This window comes from Musca domestica, unplaced genomic scaffold (genome assembly GCF_030504385.1).
Source record: "Musca domestica strain aabys unplaced genomic scaffold, Musca_domestica.polishedcontigs.V.1.1 45, whole genome shotgun sequence".
Classification (NCBI taxonomy): domain Eukaryota; kingdom Metazoa; phylum Arthropoda; class Insecta; order Diptera; family Muscidae; genus Musca; species Musca domestica.
In genome coordinates, this window is record NW_026712335.1 from 3,502,871 (window position 1) to 3,530,242 (window position 27,372).

General features: G+C 34.7%; 1 protein-coding gene across 1 annotated transcript in view; it reads right to left on the reverse strand.

Annotated features, from left to right (window-relative positions):
- LOC109614441 (uncharacterized) overlaps window positions 1-20,547 on the reverse strand; it is a 39,605-nt gene extending 19,058 nt beyond the window's left edge. Inside the window, exon 1 of the mRNA XM_059127418.1 lies at window positions 20,516-20,547. Coding sequence (XP_058983401.1) covers window positions 20,516-20,530 — 15 coding nt within the window. The 5' untranslated portion in view covers window positions 20,531-20,547. The remainder of the gene's footprint in view (window positions 1-20,515) is intronic.
- Between the last annotated feature and the right edge of the window lie 6,825 nt (window positions 20,548-27,372).

Below are 27,372 nucleotides of genomic sequence, written 5' to 3' on the forward strand. Positions count from 1 at the left end.
CCAAATTTCATCTAATTTGGGCAAATATTAGACGTTTGGTGTACAATAAAAAGTAAATCGGACGAAGTTATATATGGGAGCTATATCCAAATCTGAACCGATCTCGATAAAATTTAGCAAATGTATTTCTGAGATGTATTTGATATATTTCCCCAAATATTGTTGTTACAGAGTGCATATTACGGCTGCGGAGGACAAAAATAACAAATCGGATGAACAATATATATGGGAGCTACAGCTATATCTGAACCGATTTCGATCAAATTTGGCATACTTATTTTGAGATCTAATCTGATCGTTCGTGCAAAATTCTATACTATTCGGACTGATATTACACGTTTGGTGCACAATAAAAGGCAAATCGGACGAAGATATATATGGGAGCTATATCTAAATTTTGACCGATTATCTCCAATTTCAATAAGGTTCGTCCTTGGGCCAAACAAATGATTTGTGCAAGAGTTCATCTGGATAGGGCAATAAATGCGAACTGTACTTTGTTTACAAAAATACATGGACAGACGGACAGACGGACGGACGGACATACATAAATCGACTCAGAATGTGATTCTATGCAGATCATCAAAAGGAACTATGGGTCTATCTCGTTTCCTTTTGCCTGTTACAAACAAATGCACAAAGACATAATACCCTGACCACCTTGTGGTGTAGGGTATAAACATTAAGTTCGCCCAGTTAAGTACCATCCACCTTAGGTTAAAGAACACATTTTTATATAAAAGTATCTGAATTCAAGCGTTTTTCACTTTAAACTTCAAATACCAGTAAGATCGTTTGCATAATGCAGTTTAATATGTCAAACAAAAAAAAAAAAAACGTAAAATGAGTGAGGCCGTGATATGGGGCTATACCTAAACGGGTACCTCTATAGACAATTTTATACTTCTAGGATTGGCATCTATCAAATCTTCTAAAATACCAAATTTGAAACAATTATGTGGTTAAATGTGACTAGGATTATAAAAATACGGAATATCGGTGGGTATAGTTATATGTGCGCTATAGGAAACGTGGAACTAAATATTCAATGTTCTGGCACAGGTCTAGGACCCATTTTGAACAACAAATACCAATTTTTAGAAAAATCGAGGAAAAATGTGGCAAAAATCATCAAAGTATTGAATATCGGGAGGTATCGTTATATGGGGGCTATACCACCTATTTTTGAAGCTCTACTTCAAATAATGTGGGCTCTGTCGTGACAGACAGACATATGAACAGACAGACGGACATCGTTAAATCGACTCAGAATTTTGTGCTGATTATGAATATATATACTTTATGGGGTCTACAACGAATATTTAGGGATGTTACAAACGGAATGCCGAAGTTAAGTTTCTAAGGTGGAGGGTATAAAAAATGTTTGATAATAGTTCCATGTTGTTATGATTCTTACATAAAAAATAATCCTAACTTAAAAAAAAAAATAAAATAGTTAAAAACGCAGTAATTTTGGCCTGGCCTCACATTGAATACCCTCCACCATTTGGAAGGAATTTGTAAATTTAAAAAAAAAAAATCCGTTGAAAAAAGCTGCTAAAGTAATAACAAATTAAATAGCGGTAAGTTCGTACCCTCCACCTTTTGGAACGAATTTAGCAGTTTTCAAAAAATAAAATCCTTAAAAAATCCGTTAAAATCCTTAAAATACCGAATATAGCCGTTATATTGGGGTCTAACGACGTAGACCTACATAGGCATTGTTTGTCATAAGCCGTTAACATATTCAAATTCGAAACTTGAAATAAACGGTGAACAATGTAGCTAAAATCATCAAATTACCGTATATAAGGAGGTACCGTTATATCGGAGCTATACGAAGACCAGGATCTGTATAGACAATTTTCTGTTATAGGCTGTAGTATCCATTACGAACTTCAAATACCAAATTTGAAACAATTCCCTGAGTATTGAACCTAAAATCGTCAAAATACCGAATATAGGGAGGTACTGATATATGGGGGCTATACGAAGACAGACAAATGCACAGACAATTTTCTGCCTTAGACTGTAGAATCCATTTCGAACTTTAAATACCAAATTCGAAACAATTCCGGTGAATAATTTTGCTAAAATCATCAAAATACCGAATATCGGGAGGTACTGATATATGGGGCCTATACGAAGACATGAACCTGCACAGACAATTTTCTGTCACAGACTGTAGTTCCCATTACGAACTCTAAATACGTAATTTGAAACTACTCCGGTGAATAATATCGCTAAAATCATCAAAATACCCAATATCGGGAGGTACCGTTCTATAGGGGCTATACGAAGACGTGGACCTACATGGTCCATCTTAGGATGTAGTATCTATTACGAACTTCAAATACCAAATTCGAAACAATTCCGGTGAATAATATCGCTAAAATGATCAATATACCGAATATCGGGAGGTACCGTTATATGAGGGCTATATGGAAACGTGGGCCTACATGACCCATTCACGAACTTAACATGCCTACTGGCAAAATAAACACGTGTGAAAATTTTAGCCTGCTATCTCAATTCGTTCGAAAGATAGCGTGATTACAACAGACAGACGGACGGACAGACACACTGATAGACGGAAATCTCTAAATCGACTAAGAATTTTACGCTGATCAAGAATATATATATTTTTGTTGTTGCAAAATGCTCAGGCTTAATCCCTTTATTGTTGTTTTTATAAAAACAACGTTTGTTTATTAATAGAGAAACGATGGTAATGTTTACAGGGGATAAGGCAGGGAATACCTAGGTTTCGGAAAGAGCCACAAATCCTAATCAGTTCCATTGTTTTTTTCTGGGATATTCTCCCCAGAAGTTATTTTAAAAATAACTCCAATGAAAAAAAAAACTTTTTCTTACCCAAGTGACAAGATCGTAAGCTCTATTGTTCGCCGGGATTAAACATATTCGCAGTTTAATGGGAAATATGACTTTTATTTAACACAAATGTTATGGTCTATTTCACCCACTAAATATTGCCCGATGACCATCCAAATTGGAAGGCTTCTGCCCAGCCCTGAGCTCTAGCCCCATGCTAGCTTTCGCGTCGATTGACTTATAATTGCAAATTCTGGAAATTTTTCAGTTTTTGGTCCATTTCAAATATTATGCGATCATCTCCAAAAGCAATAGGCTTCTGTTCTGACCATAACCCCACCTCCATGCAAAATTTTGTGAGGATCGGGCCATAATTGGGACCTGTAGCGTGATTACAAATTAACATGGACAGACGGACGGATGTACATAGCTAGATTGACTCAGCTCGGCGAAATAGGAAAATCCATATTTACTTTCCTATGAGGGAAACCAATATTTTGAGGTGTTACATAATTTTTGGCCCAATCAAACTTATAATACCCCAAACATATAGTGTTGTAGGGTATAAATATGTCCTTAAATGCCAAAATTCAAGAGGGGAAGACGTCACTTCTGTCATTAGGAACATACAAATTCAAATTTCCAACAATTCCAATAAAAATATAATTTAAATAATTAAAATACCGAATATCGGAAAGATTGGATCTATAGAAAAACGCTGACCTGTTTAGAAAATATCCCGCTAAATGAGTAAATCCCTTGCCGGAATCCAAATATCGAATGTTAAGTAATTCTTTTAGAGAATGTTGCTAATACCAAATAATGGAAAATTTTCTACTACAGAGGCTGGTAGCTTTGGGAATAACAAATACAAAATTCGAAATACTTCCGTTTGAAAATATGGCTAAAATCATAAGAACATTGAATATCTGTTCATACCGTTTTATGGGGGCTATATCCGGGACCTATACGATAACATTTTCCCACATAGGGTAGAACATATTATAAACTGTGAATACCCAAGATTAAACCATTACGTTAGACACTGAGATTAAAATCGACGAATTTTAAGTGATTCCGCTGGAAACTAAGGTAAAATCATTAAAAAACAGGATATGAGAAGATACTATTATTATATGGGATCTATACGAAAACGTTGACCGATGTAGCATAGAACTTGGCCTGTCTTCATCCAAAGGATAACACTATATCCAAAATCTTAGTTTCCTATCTTATGCCTTTTGGGATCTAGCGTGATTCGACAATTTGAATTAAAATTTTACGCCGATCAAGAATACATATACTTTGGGTCTCCAATGAATATTTCGATCAGTTACAAACGGAATGACAAACTTTATATACCCTAAATACTAAGTATGGTGGATGGCATAAAAAAGGATTTTAACGGTCTACTCAACGCTCCGCATTATTCTCAATTTCTTTGGATACATTTCGATATGTTTTCACCACATTTACCACTTCCAATATCACTGTGCAGCATTTCTTTTCGAAAAAATGCAAATGAATGAAATGAAAATTTCTACACCACAAAAAAAAAAACAGCAAAAGAACAACAACAATAAAAATACCGAAGAAGAAACAAAATCATTAAGAATTTCGGAGACAACACGTTTTTATGGGTATTCCACAGCTCTGCGTTTGGCGTTCGTTGTGAATGTTGGCACACACTCGCTCCCGGCTTTTTTTTTTGGTTGGATGAAATGAAATTTGATTGTGACGCAGCTTTCTAGAAATGCGGTCAAGTATTACCCGGTTTGTTTATCTCTGTGTGTGAGTGTGTGTGTGCGTTTGGTGTCATTTTTTTCTTTTTCACCTTGTTATGTTCGGTTTTAAGATAAAAACCAAGAAATAAATAATAAAATACCCTCACGGATTTGTCTTTGGCATTGTTATAGACTAGTCTTAAAACAACGACAGCTATTCTTTACAATTTCTTTTGGATAAATATTGACATTCATATACGTCTCCAGAATTGGGTGCTGCTGCTTTAATTCCTGATTGATAATCTTTTGCCAGAACAGAAATGGGAGTATTATGTGATAAAAAAAAAATCGTTAATACAAAAGAGTGTTGAACATTTCTATGGTGTGGCATGTTTTGTGCGAGGATTAATGGACTGTAAAAGTGTCACATTTTTATGGCAGTGGTGTCCCATATATTTCTTGTTGAACAAAAGATTAGGGTTTATTTGATTGAAATATTTTCATATATGGCAATTTATTTATTGGCCATATATCATATATACATTCGTCTTATGAGGTTTGAAAACAATGTTCTTATTTTTGTTAGTTTTTGGTATAAAATATTTTTTTTTTTATTTAAAAAACGTAGGCTTTTTTCACTGTTTACGTTACAGTTTACCCAGAAAGAAAATACGTATGTATTTCCCTACACCTTTTTTTAAATCGAATAGTTTTAGATTTAATTTGTATAATTTCATTTGTAATTCCAATTATTTCTGTTGTAATCCAAGAATTCCAATTTTAATTAGAATTAATTCAGCTGTAATTCGATTATACCAATTGTTATTCGATTTTTTTGTATTTCGAATTATTCCATTTGTGATTCAAACCATTCCACTGGCATAGCAAATTATTTCTATTGTAATTTGTATGATTCTAATTGTAATTTGAATGACTAAATTTACAATTCGACTTATTCAATTTAAAATTGCAAATAAAAATATTTCAAGTACTACTAGAACCAGTAAGGAAAGGTAAAAAGTCGGGCGGGCCCGAATATATGATACCCTAAACCACTATGTGTCAATGACCTAAAATGGTAAAGACTAGACAAAATGCATTTTGAGCAAATGGTTTGTGTCTACAATACATAGAGTAATAGCTCATAGCAGAGACGTGTTAATATAAAAACCACAATTACAGAAAGGAATAACAAATAAAAATTTGAAAAATCCAAAATTTTGGTTTCAATATTCTATTCCATAGATCTTTCCAAAAATTTGCATATTGCCTTAGCGGTTTAAATCAGTTAATATTGGTAACTATGTTGTCAAGATATCGTAACAATATGTTGAGCAATAACCGTAAAATCGGATGAAGATATATATCGAATTTATATAAAAATCTGAACCGAGCTCAAAAAAAGAGGCAGAGATATTTTCGAGCAGTATGTAATGCCCGGCATTAAATTTCATTGTTGTGAAGTGCACACTACGCTCGTGAGGGACTTTAACACCAAATCGGATGAAACATATATATGGGGGCTATAGCTATAAGTGAACCGATTTTTACAAAATTTGAAGAACTTGTTTCTAGCCTGATTTCGATCGGAAGTGCCAAAATTCACTCCATTTGGGCTAATATTAGCCATTTGGTGCCCAATAAACCTGAAATCGGATAAAGGTATATATGGGAGCTATATCCTAATTTGATCCGATCTCGATACAATTTGGTACCAAATATCATTTTATGGCGTACATATTACGCATGTAAGGGACTTAAACCCCCAAATGGGATGAAACATATATATGAGAGATATAGCTATATCTGAACGAATTTTCTCCAAATCGGAAGTGATTATTTCTAGTTTGATTTCGGTCGGATGTGCTAGAATTTAGGTCATTTGGGTTGATATTAGCCATTTGGTCCACAATAAATCTGAAATCGAATAAAGGTATATATGAGAGCTATATCCAAATCTGAACCAATCATGATAAAATTTGCCAGAGGTGGTTTTGGACTGTGCCTGTTATCTTGTACCAAATATCATCCTCGTGGAGGGAATGTAAGGGACTATAGCTATATCTGAGCAGATTTTCACCAAATTTGATGTACTTCCTTCTAAACTGAATTCGCTTGGAAGTGCCAAAATTCAGGTAAATTGGACTGACCATTTGGTGCACAATTAACCCGAAATCTGTTGAAGGTATACAGGGTGAGATAAAAAACTGCAGCAAAGCCAAACGCCATAATTTTTCCATTTTTTTAATGTGTTTGAATAAAAGCAAAAAAAATCGGAAATAGCATCAAATTTTAGATTTGTTCGAATTGGTCATCTCTGGCACGAATTATGGCTTTCAAATGGCCAATGAAACCGTCACACGCTGCCCGAATGTTACTCTGCGTTATTTCGGCCCATTCCCAGCGAAGCGCTTGCTTGAGGTGATCGTCACTTTGGTATTTTTAGTGCCAACTACTCCAGACACAATAGTCCAACGGATTTGTATTCGGAAATTTTTGTGGCCATTGTGCGCTGGAAATGTAGCTGAGTGCAGTGTGATGGTGCTGAGTCCTGTTGGAATGTCAAAGGTCTACGAACAAAATGTTTGCCTACCCAAGGCTTTAATGCACCCTCCAGAGTATTTTCGCCATAATATTCGGCATTTATTCTGATGCCACAGTCGATTAATACGAGCGGAGAGCGACCATCGGCTGTTATGGCGGTCCACACCATCACCATGGTCCACACATTCACCACTTTCGGCCAAGCGAAGCAACTCTTTAGCTCTTTTGAGCCTATTTTCTTTTTGTTTCATTCACATTTTAATGCTGGAGAGCTCTAACGAGTTTTTTCCACCCAAATATAAAGAAATCACACTATCACGCTTGAATTCCATCACGAATAACTTTTTTCAGGAAAATTTTTTACAGCTGTCTGACGAGTTGCAAAGAAATTACAGCAGTCTGAAGTTACTTTTTTCATCTCACCCTGTATATAGGAGCTATATCTAAATTTGAACCGATTCTCACCAATTTAAATAGGGTTCGTCCTTAGGCCAAACAAATATTGTCGTAATAAATACGACTTACATTTTTTCACAAAAATAAATGAATGGACGGATGAATGAACTGACTGACGTGCATAAATCGACTCAGAAAGTGATTCGATGAAGATCCTCAAAAGTAACTGTGGGTCCGTCTCGCTCCTTCTCCATGTTACAAACAAATTCACAAAGACATAATACCCTTAATTCAAATGAATTAATTCGAATTAGAATTGGAATGATTCGAATTACAAATGGAATAAATCCAAGTACAATCGGAATTCTCAAAATGCAACTGAATTAATTTGAATTACAATTGGATTTTTCGAATTACAATTCGAATGATTTGAATTACAAATATAATTCCTAAATTAAATAAAAATATTTCGAATTACATCTGGAAATTGTGTAGAATAATTTGAGGACAATGGAGATTGCTATATCATACGTTACTTTGTGCGACATTTTTATCGGCTAAAATATAAATTTCTTAACAAAAAAACAAAAATGTTATGGCAGCAGTTTTTTTATTACAACAAAATAGCTGAAATATTTAATCGCAAATTTCAATCTCTTACATGATCTCCCCTCCTATCATAGCCGGTATTTTTTCAATTTTCTTTGATAGATCAATAAATTCAACAACAAAATAAATCAACTTTCAATAATTGATTCAATTCTACTTTCGTTCATTGAACCCCTATATCCTGTCAAAATGAAAATGAATGGAATTTCTACTCGAAAATATTTTTTTCTTCTACTAATTAATATTTTGAGCGTGCCCTGCATGCATTAACTAAACGTGGTAATAATATTTAATTAATTAATCACATTTTTACTGAATATCATCGATGATTAATTGTGTGCGAAACGTTAAAAGTGAATACCGGCTGGCCATATTCGTTTACAGCGACGCCAGAATTTCTTACGCATGTTCTACACCTTGCTGGTGGTGGTGGTGGATTGAATTGAAAGCCCTTTTGAAGGTGTGTAATGAGTTATTGACCATAAACAGTATTTTTAATTTCCATTAATAATCATAGGGGATTATGTGTTGTTGCCAAAATTAATTAAGGCAATAATAAATGAAAGAATTTTTCATTTCATGGTCAAACATTCTTCTGGCTTATGTAATATGGACTATGGATTTTGGTATTTTGAAGAAAGAAATGATTGACATATAGGGAATCTTCCGCATTCTCAGACGTATTGAAGGAATGATAAAATTAAATTTCATTGCTTTGGTGAGAAATATAATTGAAAGGGACTCATAAGAGTTATTTTAAAATGGCAAGTAAAAAACGGTATGGATTCAATAGATTTGTGCACACCACACGTTTCCATACAGGGAGCCGAAATATTTTAACAAACGGATATCGAAGAACAAACGTATATGCCTTGAATTTTGAGACAAGGTTAAATTTTCAAATTTCTATAAAATGTTACTAGAAGTACTAGAAGGTATTAAATTCTGCACCACGATATATAGCAAAGGAGTTCGGTTAAAAATTTAAGAGAAGTGTCACACCCGCTTTTGGATGTACATTGATATAATTATACCCTCAGTCATATGGCTACAGAGGGTATATATCATTTGATACGGTAAAAACGTGGCTAGTCGAAATAGCGGTTTCTTAGGTCTCTTTGAACCAAATCCGTTTCAGAACATTTGGAGTCGATCTAGCGATGTCCGTCCGTCCGCCTGACTGTCTGTCTGGTGCGCACAATAACTCTCGAAGGGAGTATCCGATTTGGTCCAAACTTACGATGTAATATTTTTGTCAAACTTAGATCGAGCTCGGAGATGGGCAATATCGGTTCACTGCTTCTGGTACCTCCCCACAAAAGGTCGAAATTTTCAAAAAAAAAAAAAAAATATATTTTCTTGCACAGAAAGAAAAAGGATTATCCGATTTTGCTTCAACTTTGCAAGTCCTGATATTTGCTTCAGTTCTAGGTCAGGTGTGAAAATTGACAATATCGGTTCACTCCATCAAGTACCTCATCCACAAATGTTCAACATCTTGAATAACTACAACTCTCATAAAATGTGATGTAAGAGTCCAATTGTCTTCAAATTTCACACATCCCAATATTTATATTAACCCAAGGTCTAGTGCTAAGATGGAATATATCAGTTCACTCGTTCTGGTACACCCCCACAAGAGGTCGAAATTTGCAAAAAATATATTTTTTGCACAGAAAGAGAAAGGAAAATCCGATTTTGCTCCAACTTTGCAAATCCTAATATTTGCGTTACTACTAGGTCAGCCGAGAAAATGGACAATATCGGTCCACTCCATCAAGTACCTCCCCCACAAATGGTCAAAATTTTGAATAATTACAACTCTTATAAAATGTGATGTAAGAGATCGATTGTCTTCAAATTTCACACATCCCAATATTTATATTTACCCAAGGTTTGGTGCTAAGATGGAATATATCGGTCCACTCCTTCTGGTACCTCCCCCACAAATGGTCGAAACTTTCAAAAAAATATTTTCTTGCACAGAAAGAGAAAGGATTATCCGATTTTGCTCCAACTTTGCAAATCCTAATATTTGCGTCAGTACTAGGTCAGGTAATGATTGGACCGATATATCACATCTTCGCTCTAGATATATTGCTGACAGTACTATTTAAATTAGCAGAGTTTGCAGATAATCGGGTAAACATTTCGCATTTTATATAAGTTCTTATTGTTCAGAATTCCGACCCCCTTGTGGGGAAGGTAGCGAACGAAGTAGACCATTATTGCCGATTTTTCCACATATCCTTAGTTATAAAAAGTTTTACTCAAATGTATATTATGTCAGCAGTACTTTTAGTATTGAAAATGGGCCATCTACCACCCTATTTTCGGTATTTTGGTGATATAAGCGACATTATTCACCTGAAACGATTCAAATTTGGTATTTGAAGTTCGTAATGGATACTACAGCCTATGCCATAAATTTGTCTCTTTATATTCGGTATTTTGATGTTTTTGGCTAAATTTTTCACCGATTTTTTTTTCAAGTTTCGCATTTGAATATTGTAAGTTGCCTATGCAGATCCACGTCGTCGCATTGACCCTTATATAATGTCTACATTCGGCTACATTTTTACTTGTTGGTAAGGATTTGGTAAGGACGTTTTTGTTATTGCATGTGTTATTTAATCTTTGTATAATTCCATTGAGTTCCATTCGGACTCAGTTCAGTTTTTACATTTAGTGATCAAAAGTTTTATATATGAACGAAAATGTACAATTTAGGAATCTTTTCTTTAGGAAGATCAAATTGTTGTTGCAAAATGGTCAGGCTTTATCCCTTTATTGTTGTTTTTATAAAAACAACATTTGTTTATTAGTGGAGAACGATGGTAATGTTTACAAGGGGGTAAGGCAGGGAATACCTAGGTTTCGGAAAGAGCCACCAATCCTCATCAGTTCCCTTGTTTTCTATCTGGGGTATTCTCCCAGAATGATATCAGCTTAACCTTGAAATTAAAAAAAAAAAACCGTTTCCTCACAGTAGAAATTTCATTCAAGTAATCAATACCTATATATGCTTCCAAATTCAGTAGAATTATAGAACGCTTTTAAATAGTCAAATTTAAAAATTATACAGTAAACCTCTTTTTTTGACAATTCTAAGCTTTATAATGACCATATCGAATTTTTGTAACTTTGTACAGTATTTTGTGTCTACTTTTTGTTAATGTCACCCAATCGTCGAATCTTTCAAATGCAAACGTTTCACTTCCTCAACAAAGCCAATGTTTTGAGAAACTTGATAATAGTAATGCTGATTTTCTTCGCTGTTAATCAAAGTTATTTGAAATTCATAAGATTCAGAGGTCTCTGAACTCTCGTGCTTACCAATTTCGAGATGGGTGGTCATTTATATAAAATAAAATCAATGGAGAAATGGCACCACTGGAGTTATACTACAAAATTGGGTGGGTGTGAGAGAAATGTTGCTATTAACATATTTTATTTAAATAAACTGTTAATAATTATTATTAACATAAATGGAGTTTAGAAATGTGAAAGATAAATGATTCTTGAACAAATATAGTCACTGTGAAAAATGTGTGTACAAGAATCAATTATGGAAATAAGAGATATAAAAAACTAAAACAAAAGACTTAAGACACAAACTTCATAAATGACTAGAAGACTATGATCTAAGTTAAAAATTTATGTTTATATTAAAATGTATGTATTTCTGAAACAATGGCTTGACACTAAGGCAAGGCAATGTAACAATTCTAATTTATAAAAAAAAAGAACCTCAAAGACAGTTATGTACGTACTTATTAATTCACTTTTCCCCATAATCCTATTATAAGACCAATCTGTGGTAATATTTTTTCACGTTCATTTACTTCAATGTCGTAAGTATCATTTCTAACACGTTCAAAATATTGATTTGTCATTCGATAGCGAAAGGCTGATAGTTTTCGTTGACTTATTCCATAGCGAAAAGTCACATTACTTTGTGATCTTGTTTTCTTGTTGTCATCGTCTTAACCAAATTCTAATTGGGGTTATTGAACTTATTTGTGTCTTAACGCCCAAATGTTTGCGGATTTCTTAAGAACTCCGCTGGTTTTTTTGCAATGTTATGAAAGTTTTGTTGACGTTGTTTTTGGAGGTTTGTTTGCCTCAAATAAGTTTTACAAGTAAGAGCAATTATAATTCAATTCCTGGTAAAATATTTTGGGAAATGAATAATATCAAATCCTTGGAATATTTTCACAAAACAGAGAAGGTTACATTTTTAAATACACAAATATATTGTTTGAAAAATTGTATGACTTTAGTGGGGGAGGTACCACAAGAATTATTTGAGTGAGGGGATGGGACTGTATCTAGAAGGATTGGGCCGATTTTCATACTTGCTGCAATATAGGCCAAAAAATCGGTACGTGTGAAGTTTGAAGAAATTCAGACACTGTTTAGAGAGGGTATATATTATTTGATACGTCCAAAACTTGCCTCATCGAAATAACGGTTTTAGACTCTAGGTCTCTTTGGACCAAATTCTCTTCAGGACATTAAGAGTCGATCTAGCGAGGTCTGTCCGTCCATATGGCTGTCTAGCTGGCTGGTGTGCACCATAACCCTCGAAGGGAGTTACCGATTTGGTCCATACTTGGTACATCTTAATATTATTATTAAACTTAGATCGAATTCGGAGATGGGCAATATCGGTTAACTCTTTCTGTTCGGTCCACTCCATCAAGTACCTCCTTCACAAAATTTTGAATAATTATAATTCTTATAAAATGTGATGTAAGAGTCCGATTGTCTTCAAATTACACACATTCTACTATTTTTACTAACATAAGATCTTCTGTGAAGATAGGAAATATCGGTCCGGGCCTTCTGATACCTCCCCCACAACGTGTGAAAAATTTGAATATTCTTGAAACTCATAAAACGGGAAAACAACATGCGATTCCATTTAGACTTGGCACATCTGAATATTTCTATCATAACAGGATCTTTTATAAAGACGGTAGAGATCGGACCATTCCTTCTGGTACCTCCCCCACAAAGTATCACAGCTGTGAATACCCAAAACGTTTATTGAGATCGAAATGAGCATCAGGTTTTCTTTATTCACACATCCCATTATTTCTACTAACACAAGATCTGTTGTGAAAATGGGATATACCGGTCCTCTCCTTCTGGTACCTCCCATCAAATCAAAATGATTATAAAATCCGAAGTAAGCAACCAGTTCTCTTCATAATTTACACATCCCATTTTCACACTACTAACGGAAGATCTGCTGTGAAGATGGGATATATCGGTCCACCACTTCTGTTACCTCCCCCACATTAGCTCCATTACCTCCCCCACAAAGGTTCAATATTTTGAATATCCATGAAGCTCATAAATGTGAAAAAATCCTTTGTGTCTCGTACCATCGCTCGTTACCGTGATACTGGTACCGTAGTTCGACGTCAAGGAAGTGGACGGAAGAAAATAGGAACATCAGCAAAAACGGCTCGAAAAGTAAATAAGCGACTTGATCTAAACCGAAAAATGGCTCGTGAGCTGAACATACGCAATATTCCATTCGGCAAATGTAAAAAAATGAGCTCAGGGTTAAGCCATTGAAATTCCAAAAAGTGCAAGAACTTACACCGCAACAGAAAGACAATAGACTCAAAAGAGCTAAAGAGTTGCTTCGCTTGGCCGAATGTGGTGAACTGCTGAATTTGGTTTTCTCCATCTACGATGAGAAAACATTCGTTGTCAAGCAGTTTGTAAACAAACAAAATGATAGCATTTACTTGCCACGGAAAATGTGCACCTTCGGTTGGCCACCAGAACTCAAGAGCCGGCCAAGATAATGACGTGGACCGCCATAGCAGCCGACAGTCTCTCTCCGCTCGTATTAATCGACCGTGTCATCAGAATATATGCTGAATATTATAGCGAAAATATTCTGAAGGGTGTTTTAAAGCCTTGGTCTCGCAAACATTTGGCCGCAGACCTTGGACATTTCAACAGGACTCAGCACCATCGCAAAATGAAGTTCCTCGCTTAACTTTCACCGCACAATGACCACCATAATCTCCGGTACCAATCAGTTGGACTGTTGTGTCTGGAATATTTTGGAAAGCAAAGTTGGCACTAAAAAATACCAAACTGTCGATCACCTCAAGCAAGCGCTTCGCCGGGAATGGGCCAAAATACCGCAAAACCGTTTGAAGGCCATAATTCATGCCAAAGGTGACCAATTCGAACAAATCTAAACTTATTCTAAAATTTGATTTCATTCAATAAAATTAAAAAAAAAAACTGTGAAAACTATGGCGTTTGACTTTGTTGCAGTTTTTTAATCTCACCCTGTATATGGGGCACCTCACGCATATTTTAATAATTTCTAAGAATTATCACATAGTTCATATAAAATGAAGGAAGTATTCGATATAGTCCAAGCCTGGCACTTCGCAATATTTATATCACATTTATTTAGAGCCGATACGAAATAGACAATATTGACCCATTCCTTCGGAACCTACTCCATAGAGGGTCGAAAGTTTGAATAATCATAATAGAAGTTGAAATATTTTTAAATAATCGAACATTGGCTGATGGCATACATCTGCTGGTAAAACCTTCTGATACTTCTTAACTTCTGGCATTGTACGACTGTTGCTATTGTTCAAAATGTTGATCATTTGTCCGGAGGGTACTGGAAGGAGTTTGCCAATATTGCCCAACTCCTGACATACACATACCTGACAGAGACGCCTGGGCTCAAAACAACCCACCTTTCCGCGGCATAGCTGTCTATACCGACGGTTCAAAGATGGAGTGTGGAACGGGAGCTGGTGTCTTCTGTGATACTCTTAACGTTCGTGAATCCTACAAGCTTGGAAACAGATGTAGCGTTTTTCAGGCGGAAATCATTGCAGTCAAAAAGGCCATTGACCTGCTGGTCACGAGGAACATTGAAGTCAGTAGTCCGGTGACTATATATGTCGATAGTCAAGCGGCACTGAAGGCCTTGAGTTCCTTTACAATCAAGTCTAGGGCTGTTTTGAACTGCAGGGAAGCCTTGGAAAACACTGGGTTGTCCATCAAGCTTTGTTGGGTTCCTGGACATTTTAACATCCCAGGTAACGAGACTGCAGACGAACTGGCCAGATTAGGATCCGAATCAACTACAATTCAAGTAGACAACTCGGTTAAACCATCACTGTGCCATTTCCTGCAGGTTATTCACAAACACTACTCTGAGAAGATCCAACAAAAATGGCTGGATGAAATTGGTTGTACCATCCCCAAACGAATCTGGCCCACGCTCTCGGAGAAGAGAACAAGGTCGCTGATGTCATTGTCAAAACCTGATTTAAAACTCGTGGTGGGCATCATCACAGGTCACTGTAAGGTGAGGGCTATGACATCGAAATGGGACAGCGACGGCATTGACTACTGTAGGATCTGTGAAGATGAAGAAGAAATCGAGACAATCGAACACTTACTCTGCCACTGCCCAGCACTCATTAATGTGAGGCATAGGCTAGTGGGAGAACTAGTGTCACATGACTTGTCGTCTTTTTCTAACACTGACCCAGTAGTAATACTTCAACTAGCCAGAAGACTCAAGTGGCTAAAGACGACACGGCAAACTCCTCAGCCGTAGATTCTCACTCTACTACACTATCCCTTATCTTCATCTTCTCTATCAATCACTTTTTCTTCTATCTCTCAAAACTCTTTTCTAGGATGAACACAATGGACCTATAGGTCTCCGAGTGGAGCGGTTGCCATATGGCAATCGCGCGTCCTTTAACCTAACCTAACCTTGCCCAACTCCTTACTTGATATAAGGATGGTAAAGGTATTCCAAGCGTGGACAACATCGGATGCTACCTTTAAGAATTTTTGCAAGCAACAACCGGCCAGGTATTTCACTCTAATCAAAGAATAGAAATGTAATGCCTTTCTCACCCAATTGATTATACAAAAATTATTAAAAAAAAGCATCTGCTGTCATCTCATTTTATTATTTGTTGTCAGCTACCACTATGCCATTAAATCTATCTTTTATTATTCATTAGATAACATCTTAACCTCCAAAGAAATCACAAAAATCCCATGCTATGGAATAATATTCTATAAAAAGATAGAAAGAAAGAAATGAATAAAGTCACCTCATTTAATTTTAAATAGAGAGAGAGGCAATGAAAAAAACAAGTTATGCCGCCATATGATAATGATGACAAAGCCGATACCAAAGATGATGCTTCTGCTGCTGGTGGTGCGGCTGATTCTGATACTCTTCTGTCTGCCATGCCAAGCCATGTAATTTATGAATTATTCTGAATGTGGGAATATTTAGGTCAAACAAACAACCACAAGACATGTTTGACAAAATCAAGTGAATGACACTTTCTTCTGTTGTTTTTATTTCGGGGAGAGAAAAAAGGCGTTTCAAGTATTTTTCTTTTAAGACAGACATTGATGCAGTCAAGAAGCCGTTCAGTTGGGTGTTTTTTCTTCTTTTTTTCCCAATTTTGTTTATCTAATGATTTCTCTAAACAAATAGGTACACACACATACACCTTAAATGGTTATTTAGTTATGAAAACAGTGACGTTTTTGTTCGAACACGTGAACCAGATTTGTTTTCTTACTCAAGTAGCGGAAGCACCACCCATTCTTTTTTTTTGGGTTCTTCGAAAAATGTAAATCAATATTAAAAAAAAAAATACTTGCCGAGGGCCATCATTTGTTTTAAACAATACTAGGCATAAAAATATGATTGAATTTCTTTTATGCCCGGGAGGCCTTCTTTCATTTGATAAATTAATAAGGAAAAAAAGCAAGAAGAAATTGGCAAGATTAATTAATTTTTGCTAATAAATTCAATTTATTTCATTCATTATCGAATTTCATTCATTAACAAGTTATTAATTAGAGAGTTATTGTTAATAGATATTGGGGACTGTAATCAAACAGATTCATTTAGGATCTTATTGAGACGATATGTGTATTTATTTTGGCGATGAACGTTGAAATCATTCAGGGAACTTTTTATTTGACAGTTCGATGATGGAACTTTCGTTTGGACGATATTTGACCTAACGACCTTGACATATTCTTTCTCTCCATAAATAATATATTCTATTAAGGAAGACCGTAAGAGTCAACGATTCTCAGCGAGATTAATGAGTAATTAACGTTTCCATACAGCATTGCCTAGGGAGGAAATAGCTTTTTATAAGGAGAAAAGATGCAAAATATATTAAAGCTAGTTTCTGGTTATATCAATTTCGTAAGAACGAAATTCTACGTGTCATGCTTTTCCAATATTATGTAAATGTATTATTATGCTGGTGACCCAAATTAAACCATTTTGGAATATGACTACAATTTTTTAAAATTCATGAATTTTTTACTAAAAATCCAGAATTAAGGGTTTTAAACGCCATGCTTTATTAAAAATACTCTCTTAAAATCCCCAACTATACTAAAAATATTTCACGATTTACGAAAAAAAATTTAAGGCCAAAAAATTAGCAAAACAAGTTAAACAGTATCAGTAGGCTTTCCCAACAGATGTATACTCCTAGCTTTGAGTTATGATTATTCTAACTGTTGGCCTTTATGAAGGAGGTTCCGAAGCAGTTGGCCAATATTGTCCAATTTGTATCTGACCTAGGCCTGATATTTCTGGTTAAGAAAAATATTTAGATATAGAACGTTGTATAGAATCGCCGACTTGTTTCGCAAGTTATGACATATATAAGTGTTGGAAACGTGACCCTTTGTGGGTGAGGTATCAGAAGGGATTGACAACTATATATCATCTTTAGAACAGATCTTGTCTTAGCAAAAATGTTTGAAATTTGAAGAAAGTTGAATGCTTATATCGCTTTTTATAAACGTTTTGCTTTTCAATATTGAACCCTTTGTAGGGGAAATACCAGACGGAGTTAGCGGATATATCCCAATTCCACAGAAGATATATACCCACTCTAGTCATATGACTGAAGGTATAAAAATTAAAAAATGGAACGATTTTAGTCATATTACCTATATGTAGGAAACATCCTTGCAAATAACTCTCTAGATTCAAGTTTAGGTAAAGTTGCAGTATAACTGTACCACGTCTTCGTATATCGCCAATGTAACGGTACCTCCCTATATTCGGTATTTGGATGATTTAAGCTCCACCTTTCACCGGAATAATTTCTAATTTGGAATTTAGATTTCGTTATGGGTACTACTTTCTATAACAAGAAATTATCAATAAAACGACCAAATTTTCGTATGGCCCCAAATATAACGGTATCTCACATTGTACGGTATTTATTTGATTTTCGCTCGTTTTTCAACAGAATCTCAAACTTGATTTTGAAGTTTTTTTTATGGGCACCATATTTTCTGGTAGATAATTCCACGTTTTCGTATAACCTTATATAACTGTGACACAAGATATTCGTTCTTTTTTAATTGTACCGGCATTTATAAACGGATTTTATTTTACATTTTACAAGTTCTTTCCATATGGTTGAGGACATTAAAAGTTCGACCCAGCCGAAAAAGGTTGATGTTTGCTTAAAATTTTAAATCTATTTCCAAAATGATTATGTACATATTTGCAAACAACCCCCTATTTTTTGCCCAGGATGAGTTTCTAGTAAATTTGTATATAGGCGGAAAAGTCTTGAAAAATAATTCGTATGGGGATCGATCATGATCGATCACGATCAGAGAATCAACGTATTTAGATTTATGGATAGGAGGTCCTTGAAATATTTTTCTTGAAAAATTCTTCTATATTTTCCCAGGAAGGCGTTATTCAAAAAATCTCTCGATTTTGTCCAGGTAGACTATGTAGAAAATATTGTTAATAACTTATGATCCATATACAGCTACGAAGCTTTCAAAAAATGAAAAAAAAAATCTCAATATTCCTGGACAGGACATCTTTGAACATCCATATATAAATAGAAAATTTTTGAAAATGAGATATTTAAAATAGCGTTCCTAAAAATCGAAGATTTTTGTCCAGAATTACCTTGTAAAAATATTCATAAAATTTCCTTTGAAGGAAATATTCTTCAAATATGAAGAAAATATTCACAGTTCGTGGAGAAATATATTAAGGTCTTCAGAAATATATTAAAAAATTATTTTCAAGAAGCTTTTTTAAAAAATATTTGTAAATGAAAAGTCTGAAACATTTTTTAAACTACACAATTCTTACCATAAAGCTTTTAACAAATATTTTTTAAAAAATTCACGATTCATGGCATAGATGTTCTTATATGAAATCTATGGTTTTGTAAGAAATTCTTTTAAAGATTAATTTTAAAATCCTAAGTCTGATACAAAGATGCGATACTATATGCGATACTTCATTTGCTTTTTATGAAATGCGAAACTATTCCCTGTTGCCCTCAAACCTCGCACATATTCATTTGTCTACCACTTTTTGGTCATGGTAGGTAATGGATTATATTGGTGTCCTCAATATCGGGTATTCCCTATGCAATTTTGAAAAAATATCAACCATTATAGTAATGATAAAAATTAACATTTAGGAAACATTCCTCCTCCACAAAATTCCATAATCAAAAATTATAGTCCCTTAAATGTAAATGGATTCCATGAAAAAAAATAAAGTTCCGCATTGAAATAAATTTCTAACATATTTTTTTCTATCAAATTCGTGTTGGATTTCAAATAGAGACTACATTCCTAACAGTTTATATACATTCCACATAATTTTTTACACAAAATTTTTTTAAAGTCAAGATGATCAAAGTCTGTGGTCAAATTAATTGAAAGGTTTGAACTTGTCAATGAATTTTTTCTAGCGCCAAAAATTTGTACCTTATAATGTAACCTTCATATTGAATTGAAGGCAATCTGGGCACATATTTGGAAGTGTATTCCTCCATCAAAAATTGGTTCTTTGTTATAGTTAGTTCTACAATATATTTTCGATATATTTATCTTGGAATATAAACATTTAACACATTTTTTTAACTTTTAGCTTAGCCTTGTTAAGGTGGTGATCATTTATTTATGATTTGAAATTATCATTACAACTTTTAGATTAGTTTTTATTACATGTCCTTTGCAATAGGATACGCTGAGCATCGCTTCATTTTACATTTCAATTGAAAATAATTAAGGGGATTTTTATTCGAGTCTTCATAAATTTCAAGTTCTTAACCGAACAATTTTTAAGGGTTGATTACAAACCAAAGACTTAAAGCACATGCACTACTTAAAAATCCATTACACTGAAAAATTATCTTGCATTTCGAATAAAATGTTTTATTGGTCAACTGTAATCCAATTGAAAGTCAATTTCACATTTTTAAAATGGTTGGTAATTTTATTTTATTTTTCGTTAAATTCTTTGTTTTTAATCAAAATTTCCATTGAATCAAAATTTTCACACTTACTATAAATATTTTCATATTTAATGTTGTTGCACTTCTCTCGCTCTCTGTCTGTTTTGTTAACAAATGTTTATATCAATAAATTCTATTTCCAACAAATTTCCGAAAGTCCTTTTTTCATGTGAACACAAAAAAGAAGAATTCCACTTCTTGTTTTCCACTTGATCTATGTTTTTATGCCCGTATTCCAATTGAGTATTCGCAGTCTTTCTTTTGCTCTTCTTTTTTTTTTTGCGGTAGCAAAAGAACTCGACTTGACAACGTACAAAGACAAACTGTTTCGAATGGCGCCGTTAGCCTAGGTTTATAACTAACATTTCTTTCATTTAACATGGTTAAGGTAACGTGAACACTCGCTTCACGACGTCTACAACGACGACGACAACAAGTAGCAGCGGGCACGGCAGCAAACAACGGAGCAATCTGCCCAAGAGTAATGGTCACAAACAAAGGTGTGTGAGTGTGCGTTTAAGCTGTTAACATGTACAGCTTAACTGTGGCTTAAACATCCACTCCAGCTTGTGCGTACATTCGTTCGACGGCCAATGGAATTTCTTTCGCACTATATGTATGTATGTATGTTTGTACGTGCATTGACTGTGTCTCCAGAAATGCCGTTGTGCGTTAAACACGATGAGCACATTCCATTTTACTCTCGGGCCTGTAGAATAGAATTTTTGGTCCAATGTATAAGAGAAATAAAATATCTTATGTTGAGATTCTAAAGAGAAGAGAAATGTATTTATGTGAGATAGAAATCAAACAAAAGACTTAAGAAACAAACCTTACCGTTAAAATATTCATGAATAAGTTTATGGTTTTGCTTGTAAACAAACTTTATTTGCAGTACACTGATTTTACAACTTGGTATTTTTATGGTTACAAAAAGGTAGATTTTATACCCTCAGTCTAATGGCTATTTGATAGGGCCAAACATTTGAAGTTGAAATAGAAGTCTGTCGGACCAATTAGTGTGCACATTTCTGATTGAGTCCAAATGAAACCTAGTTCAAGTTCGTATAATGGTCATATCGGTCTAAATTTTCAGCCTCCTCCCAGACAACAATTTCCTTATCTGAATAAGTAATAAAAAAGTAAACAAGCAGTGACTGACTGATTCATCATCGTCCATGTGAAATGGCTGAAGCTAGAATCTTGAAATTTTTTTATGCGGTTTACTTTTGGTGGGTAGGGAAAATGTAAGATAAGACTGAGTTTTTGGAAATTCGGAGACTAGAAGTATACTAAAAGTACCATTTTTTGAACGGATACAGCTAAAAACTTGATTTTTGGTATAAATTCCATCTTCATCTCAGTATTCTGGCTGAGAGACATATATTTATGTATAGCAAGTTGTATGGAATCGCTGAGTTGTTTCGCAATTTATGACAGATAAAAGTATTAAAAATTGTGCCCCTTTGTGGGTGAGGTACCAGAAGGGTTTCGCAGATATATAGCATCTTCACAACAGATCTTGTGTTAGCAAAAATGTTTTTATGTGTGAAATTTGAAGAGAGTTGGATTCATATTTCGATTTCTTTGAGCGTTTTTTTTTTTTTTAAATCTTGAACCCTATGTGGGGGGCTGGTAGCAAAAGAAATGGTCCGATCTCTACCATCTTTATGACAGATCTTGGGTTGATGGAAATATTTTAGATGTACCATGTCTGGAATGGAATCGGATGTTGATTTCGCTTACGAGCTTCATGGATATTCAAAATTTTGAGCGTTTGTGAGGGAGGTACCAGAAGGAGCGGACCAATATTGTCAATTTTCGCACCAGACCTAGCACTGATGCAATTATTAGAATATGCAAAGTTGGATTATCCTTTCACTTCCTGTGAAAAAATATATTTTTGGAAAATTTCGACCTTTTGCTGGGGAGGTACCAGAAGGAGTGGACCGATATTGCCCATCTCCGAACTCGATCTAAGTTTGACAAAAATATTACGTTGTACCAAGTTTAGACCGAATCGGATACTCCCTTCGAGAGTTATCGTGTAACAACTGAACTCATTGGTACTAAGTTCGGTACAATTTAGTTTTGGTTTAACGGATTGATCTGGAAATTAAAAATATTGGAAATGGGGTCTCTGCTAGTCGATAGTTTTAAGATAAAGAGCTGGGCTTGGAAATGCGTTCAGCAAGCGTACAAAGGTACTAAAATTTAGTTCTTAAAGTACTAAAAGTTACTAAATTTTGTATTTGGGAAAGCATTAAGTTGGAAGTGTAAAATTTGGCATTAGACTTACTTTTTATTCGGTTTGATTGATACATGGCCGTGGATTAAGAAATACGTACTAAAAAGTAAGAAAAGTACTAAATAGTATTAACTTCGGTACTTGGAGAAGGAAATCTGAAATTTGGAGAAAGATTCTTTGATGTTGTGTAGGATAGTTTAGTTTGTCTAAAGGGTTTTTTTTGGAAATTCCAACAGAACGTGTACCAAAAGTACTAAAATTAGCTAAATTTGATACCATTTGAAATTATGTGAACGGATAGTGGCAAAATCTTGAAATTTGGTATGAGAATCAATTCCGGGGAATGGGGTTGATGTTAGGAGGTGGTGTTGTACTAAGGGTAAGAACTGTACTAAATGCTACTAAATTTGGTACAATCCTGTTTTGGGTGAACTGAAGAAGCTGGTAATTAGAAATGTTGTTATTCGGCTCAATGCTGGTGGGTAGGGTTAAGTTGGGATTGGAAATTCGTTCAGAAAGCGTACGAAAGGTACTAAATGGTGCTGATATCGCTTAAAACCTGAAATTTGGCTTTGGGGTCACTGTTAGTGTGTAGGATTGAGAATCAAAGTTGGTTTTGGAAATGTGTACTATAAGTGCATGAAAAGTACTTAATAGTACTATATTTGGTACAATTCGGTATTGGGTGAACATATAGTGCTTGAAATCTGAAATTTAGTATTGGGGCCGCTGTTCATGTGTAGCCTGGACATATGGAGGTGGCTTAGGAAATGTTCACTGTGGGTGTACGAAAAATACTGAATGGTACTATATTTGGTATTGGGTGAAGGAATGGAGGTGATATCCTGAAAATTGATATAGATGCCACTGTTAGTATATCCGGCAAAGATATGGAGGTGGTTCTAAAAATGCATTCTATATTTGTACAAGTGGCACCAAACTGGATATTGGGTGAAGGGATTCCTGAAATTTGCTATAAAGGACACTGTTGGTAACTGGAATTGGGATATAAAGGTGCCTTTGGAAATGTGTACTATAATTGTACGAAAAGTATCAAATAGTACTAAATTTCGAATTGGGTGAAGTAAAAGAGCTGAAATCTTTTTATAAAAAAATTTAGTATCTGTTTTTAAAATAATGAGGTGGTTTTAAAAGTGTGTCCTACATTTTTACGAAAAGTACTAAGTGGTACCAAATTGAGTATTGGGTGAAGGGATTCCTGATATTTAATATTAAGGTCACTGATGGTATTTGTGGTTAAGATAAGGTACTTCTAAAAATGCGTCCTATATTTGTACGAAAAGTACTAAGTGGCACTAAATTTGGTATTGGGTGAAGGGATTCCAGATATTCGAGATTAAGGGCACTGTAGGTATCTGGAATTGAAATATGGAGGTGGTTTGGAAATGTGTCTTATATTTCACGAAAAGTACTAAATGGTACTAATTTTTGCATTAGGTGCAGAAATCGAGCTCAAATTTTGAAATCTGATATAGATGTCACTGTTTGTATCTGTGGTTAAGATATGGAGGTGGTTTTGGAAATACGTCCTATATTTCTACGAAAAGTACTAAGTGGTTCTAAACTGGGTATTGGATAAAAGGATAGAGCTGGAATTCCGAAATTTGATATTGAGGTATCTGTTAGAGATATGGATACGGTTTTGGAAATGAGTACCATAATTGTGCGCAATGTACTAAAGTACTTAATTTGGCATTATGTGGAGGAATAGAGCTGAAATTTTTAAAGTAGACTTTTCTCAGACGAAGTTCTATGTATAGTGTGAATATGTCAATCCCGTCCTTCAGTACCTCGTAAAATGTGTACTAAAAGTACTAAATATTGAGAAATTTCGAGCTATTATTATTGGTCTTCCCTGAAGAGCCAAAGATCTAAATGTTTATATATACCGTCGACTTTAAATAGGAGAGTGATGTTCGAAAACTAATTTTAAAATTTTAAAAATTCTAAAACCAAGTCAACCTGGAAGTTAAAAGTTTTGTTTGTGGTATTGTATGTGACACTGTACTAAAGGGTACTAGAGCATTCAATTAAAATGTCTACACAAAATTCGTACCAAATAGTACTTTAAGCTAAAGGCTCTAAAGCGGGATTGTATGACTTCGACAAATCGACTTATCTTTCTAGCTTGTTATGTAATTTTTTAGTTCATTTGAAAAATGTTTCTCTTCTATATATGTGTGTGTGTGAGAGAGAGAGAGAGTTATGCGAATATCGATTAGGCATACAAACCAGCTGCTATTATAAAATCATTAAACAACACCGGAAAATTCTTGGGAAGTTCTAATTGAAAAATATTCTAAAGAAAGTTAAGGAAAAACGTAACAGCATAATCAAGCATGTAAACGGAAATATCATTGCAAAAGCATGCACACACACAAACGCACATTAGAAAATGGGCTAAAGTAACCTGTACATCTGCAAAAGCATCGACAAATCGTCATGTGGAAATATCGTCGATATGAAATAAAATGCAAAATGCCTGAAAATCAATACGATTTTTTCACTTTTAAGTTATTTTTCTTTCATCTTCGTTGGAAGTATTTTTAGACAGGCCATTGAAAATAGAGAATTCCTTGTAAATCAATCTTCCACTTCGCCACATGTGCCATGAAGACAATTCTATTCCATTTTCACATCGTCTTTTCCACTTGTTCTTCCTCCTCTTTGGCTGCTGGGATATCAGTTAACTAATCAATTCGTTCCATCGATTTGAGTCAATAATTGTGTGTTTGTCTTGCATGGAGATGGCATTCTTGCAGCACACCATGACCAGTTCTGCAAAGTAAGTTGTAAAAGAAGAAGCAAGTTCTCCAACGAGTTTTCCTCAACGATATTCTTGATTGGAAGTGAAGTTATAAGACTTCTTGTAAAGTTTCATGGATTTATTTTGCAGAGAAGTGAGAAAGTTGTATGGATGTAATTTTATAGTCTAAAATGAAAACTGAAATTCAAAATTACAAACTCAGGGCATAGAAAGAGAGAGTTATTGATCTATTAAGTAGTCATGCGATATGGTATATTGGATATTATAGTTTAAGATGAACTGAGAATGGAGGTGAATTTTTAATATATTCACAGTACGATTTAATTTATATAAAAAAGAAAGAATACAATACAACTGGACGCTTTTGAGTCTAAAAGAAATTCAATATGTTTTTATACCCTACAACACTATGTGTTGGGGGTATTATAAGTTTGATTGGGCCAGAATTTATGTAGCACCTCGAAATATTGGTTTCCCATATAGGAAAGTATATATGGATCTTCCTAGCTCGCCGAGCTGAGTCGATCTAGCTATGTATGTCCGTCCGTCCGTCTGTCCGTCTGTCCATGTTAATTTGTAATCACTCTACAGGTCGCAATTATGGCCCGATCTTCACGAAATTTAAAATGTAGGTGGGGTTAAGGTCAGAATAGAACCCTATTTCTTTTGGAGATGAATGCCAAATGTTTAGGGGTTGAAATGAACCAAATACTGAAAAAATGTCGGATTTTGCAGTACCTATACAGGTCGCAATTATAGACCAATCGAATTGGTCGAATTGGAATTTCGCATGTAGCTAGAGTTTAGGGCGGGGAAGAATCCTACCAATTTAGGTGGTCATCGGATAATATTTAGCGGCTAAAATAGACCATATCTTTTTTGTTGAAAAAATTCAAAATTTTTCATTAAACCGCGAATATTTTAATTCCCCGCGAAATCACAAAGCCATGACAAGTTTACTTCTGATCTTTACATTGATGCTAAGATCCAACAAATGAAATATACAGCAAAATATATGCGATATATATGTCTATCAAAGAGGATATGCTTGGAAGATCTATTTTATGTCGAGAACGGCTGAACTGATTTCGACAGTTCTCATTAATTCAGAATGGCCTCTTGGCAGAAAAGGAAAAACGCCTAAAAAATCGCATAAAAATATCTCTCTAAAGATGAAAATATTGATTTTGTAAATTTTCTCATATTCTTTCAATTTTGTCATATTTTTGGCATATTTTCATTTTGAATTAAACATTTGGTAATATTTCTACAGCTAACAAAACTAAGTAGTTAGGATATCAGGATATCGCATTTATGGCCCGATCCTTACAAAATGTTGCATGGGGATAAGATGAGGGTCAGAATAGAAGCCTACTCTTTTTGGAGATGATCGCCATATATTTAGGGGTTGAAATGGACCAAAAAACTGCAAAATTGTCAGCAGGTCGTAATTATCGCCCGATCCTCAAGCACATTAAAATGGGGGTTACCGGACATTGCAAAAGCCAAGCAGTTTTGGATGGCCATCCAAAAATATTCAATGTGTGAAATAGTTTGCCAACTTTTGTAGACAAAATACGAAAATGTTTATTCCAGTGACTCTTTGGAGAATTCACAAATACAGGAAAGACGCACTTCTGACTATTTCGTTAACGCTGATTTCGTGGAAGAGTATAGTCAAATGTCTGTATCTCATATAGATGCGTTTCAGTCAAAAACCAATAATAAATGTTAATCTTTTGCCACTTCTGAGAGATTATAGGTCTTTGGGAAATATTGGTTCCAGATCTAGGAAGACCATTTACGTGCAACATCTTCCAATAAATTGGAAATGAGCAAATTAGTTAAAGTTGCTATTTTTCGAAAATTGGA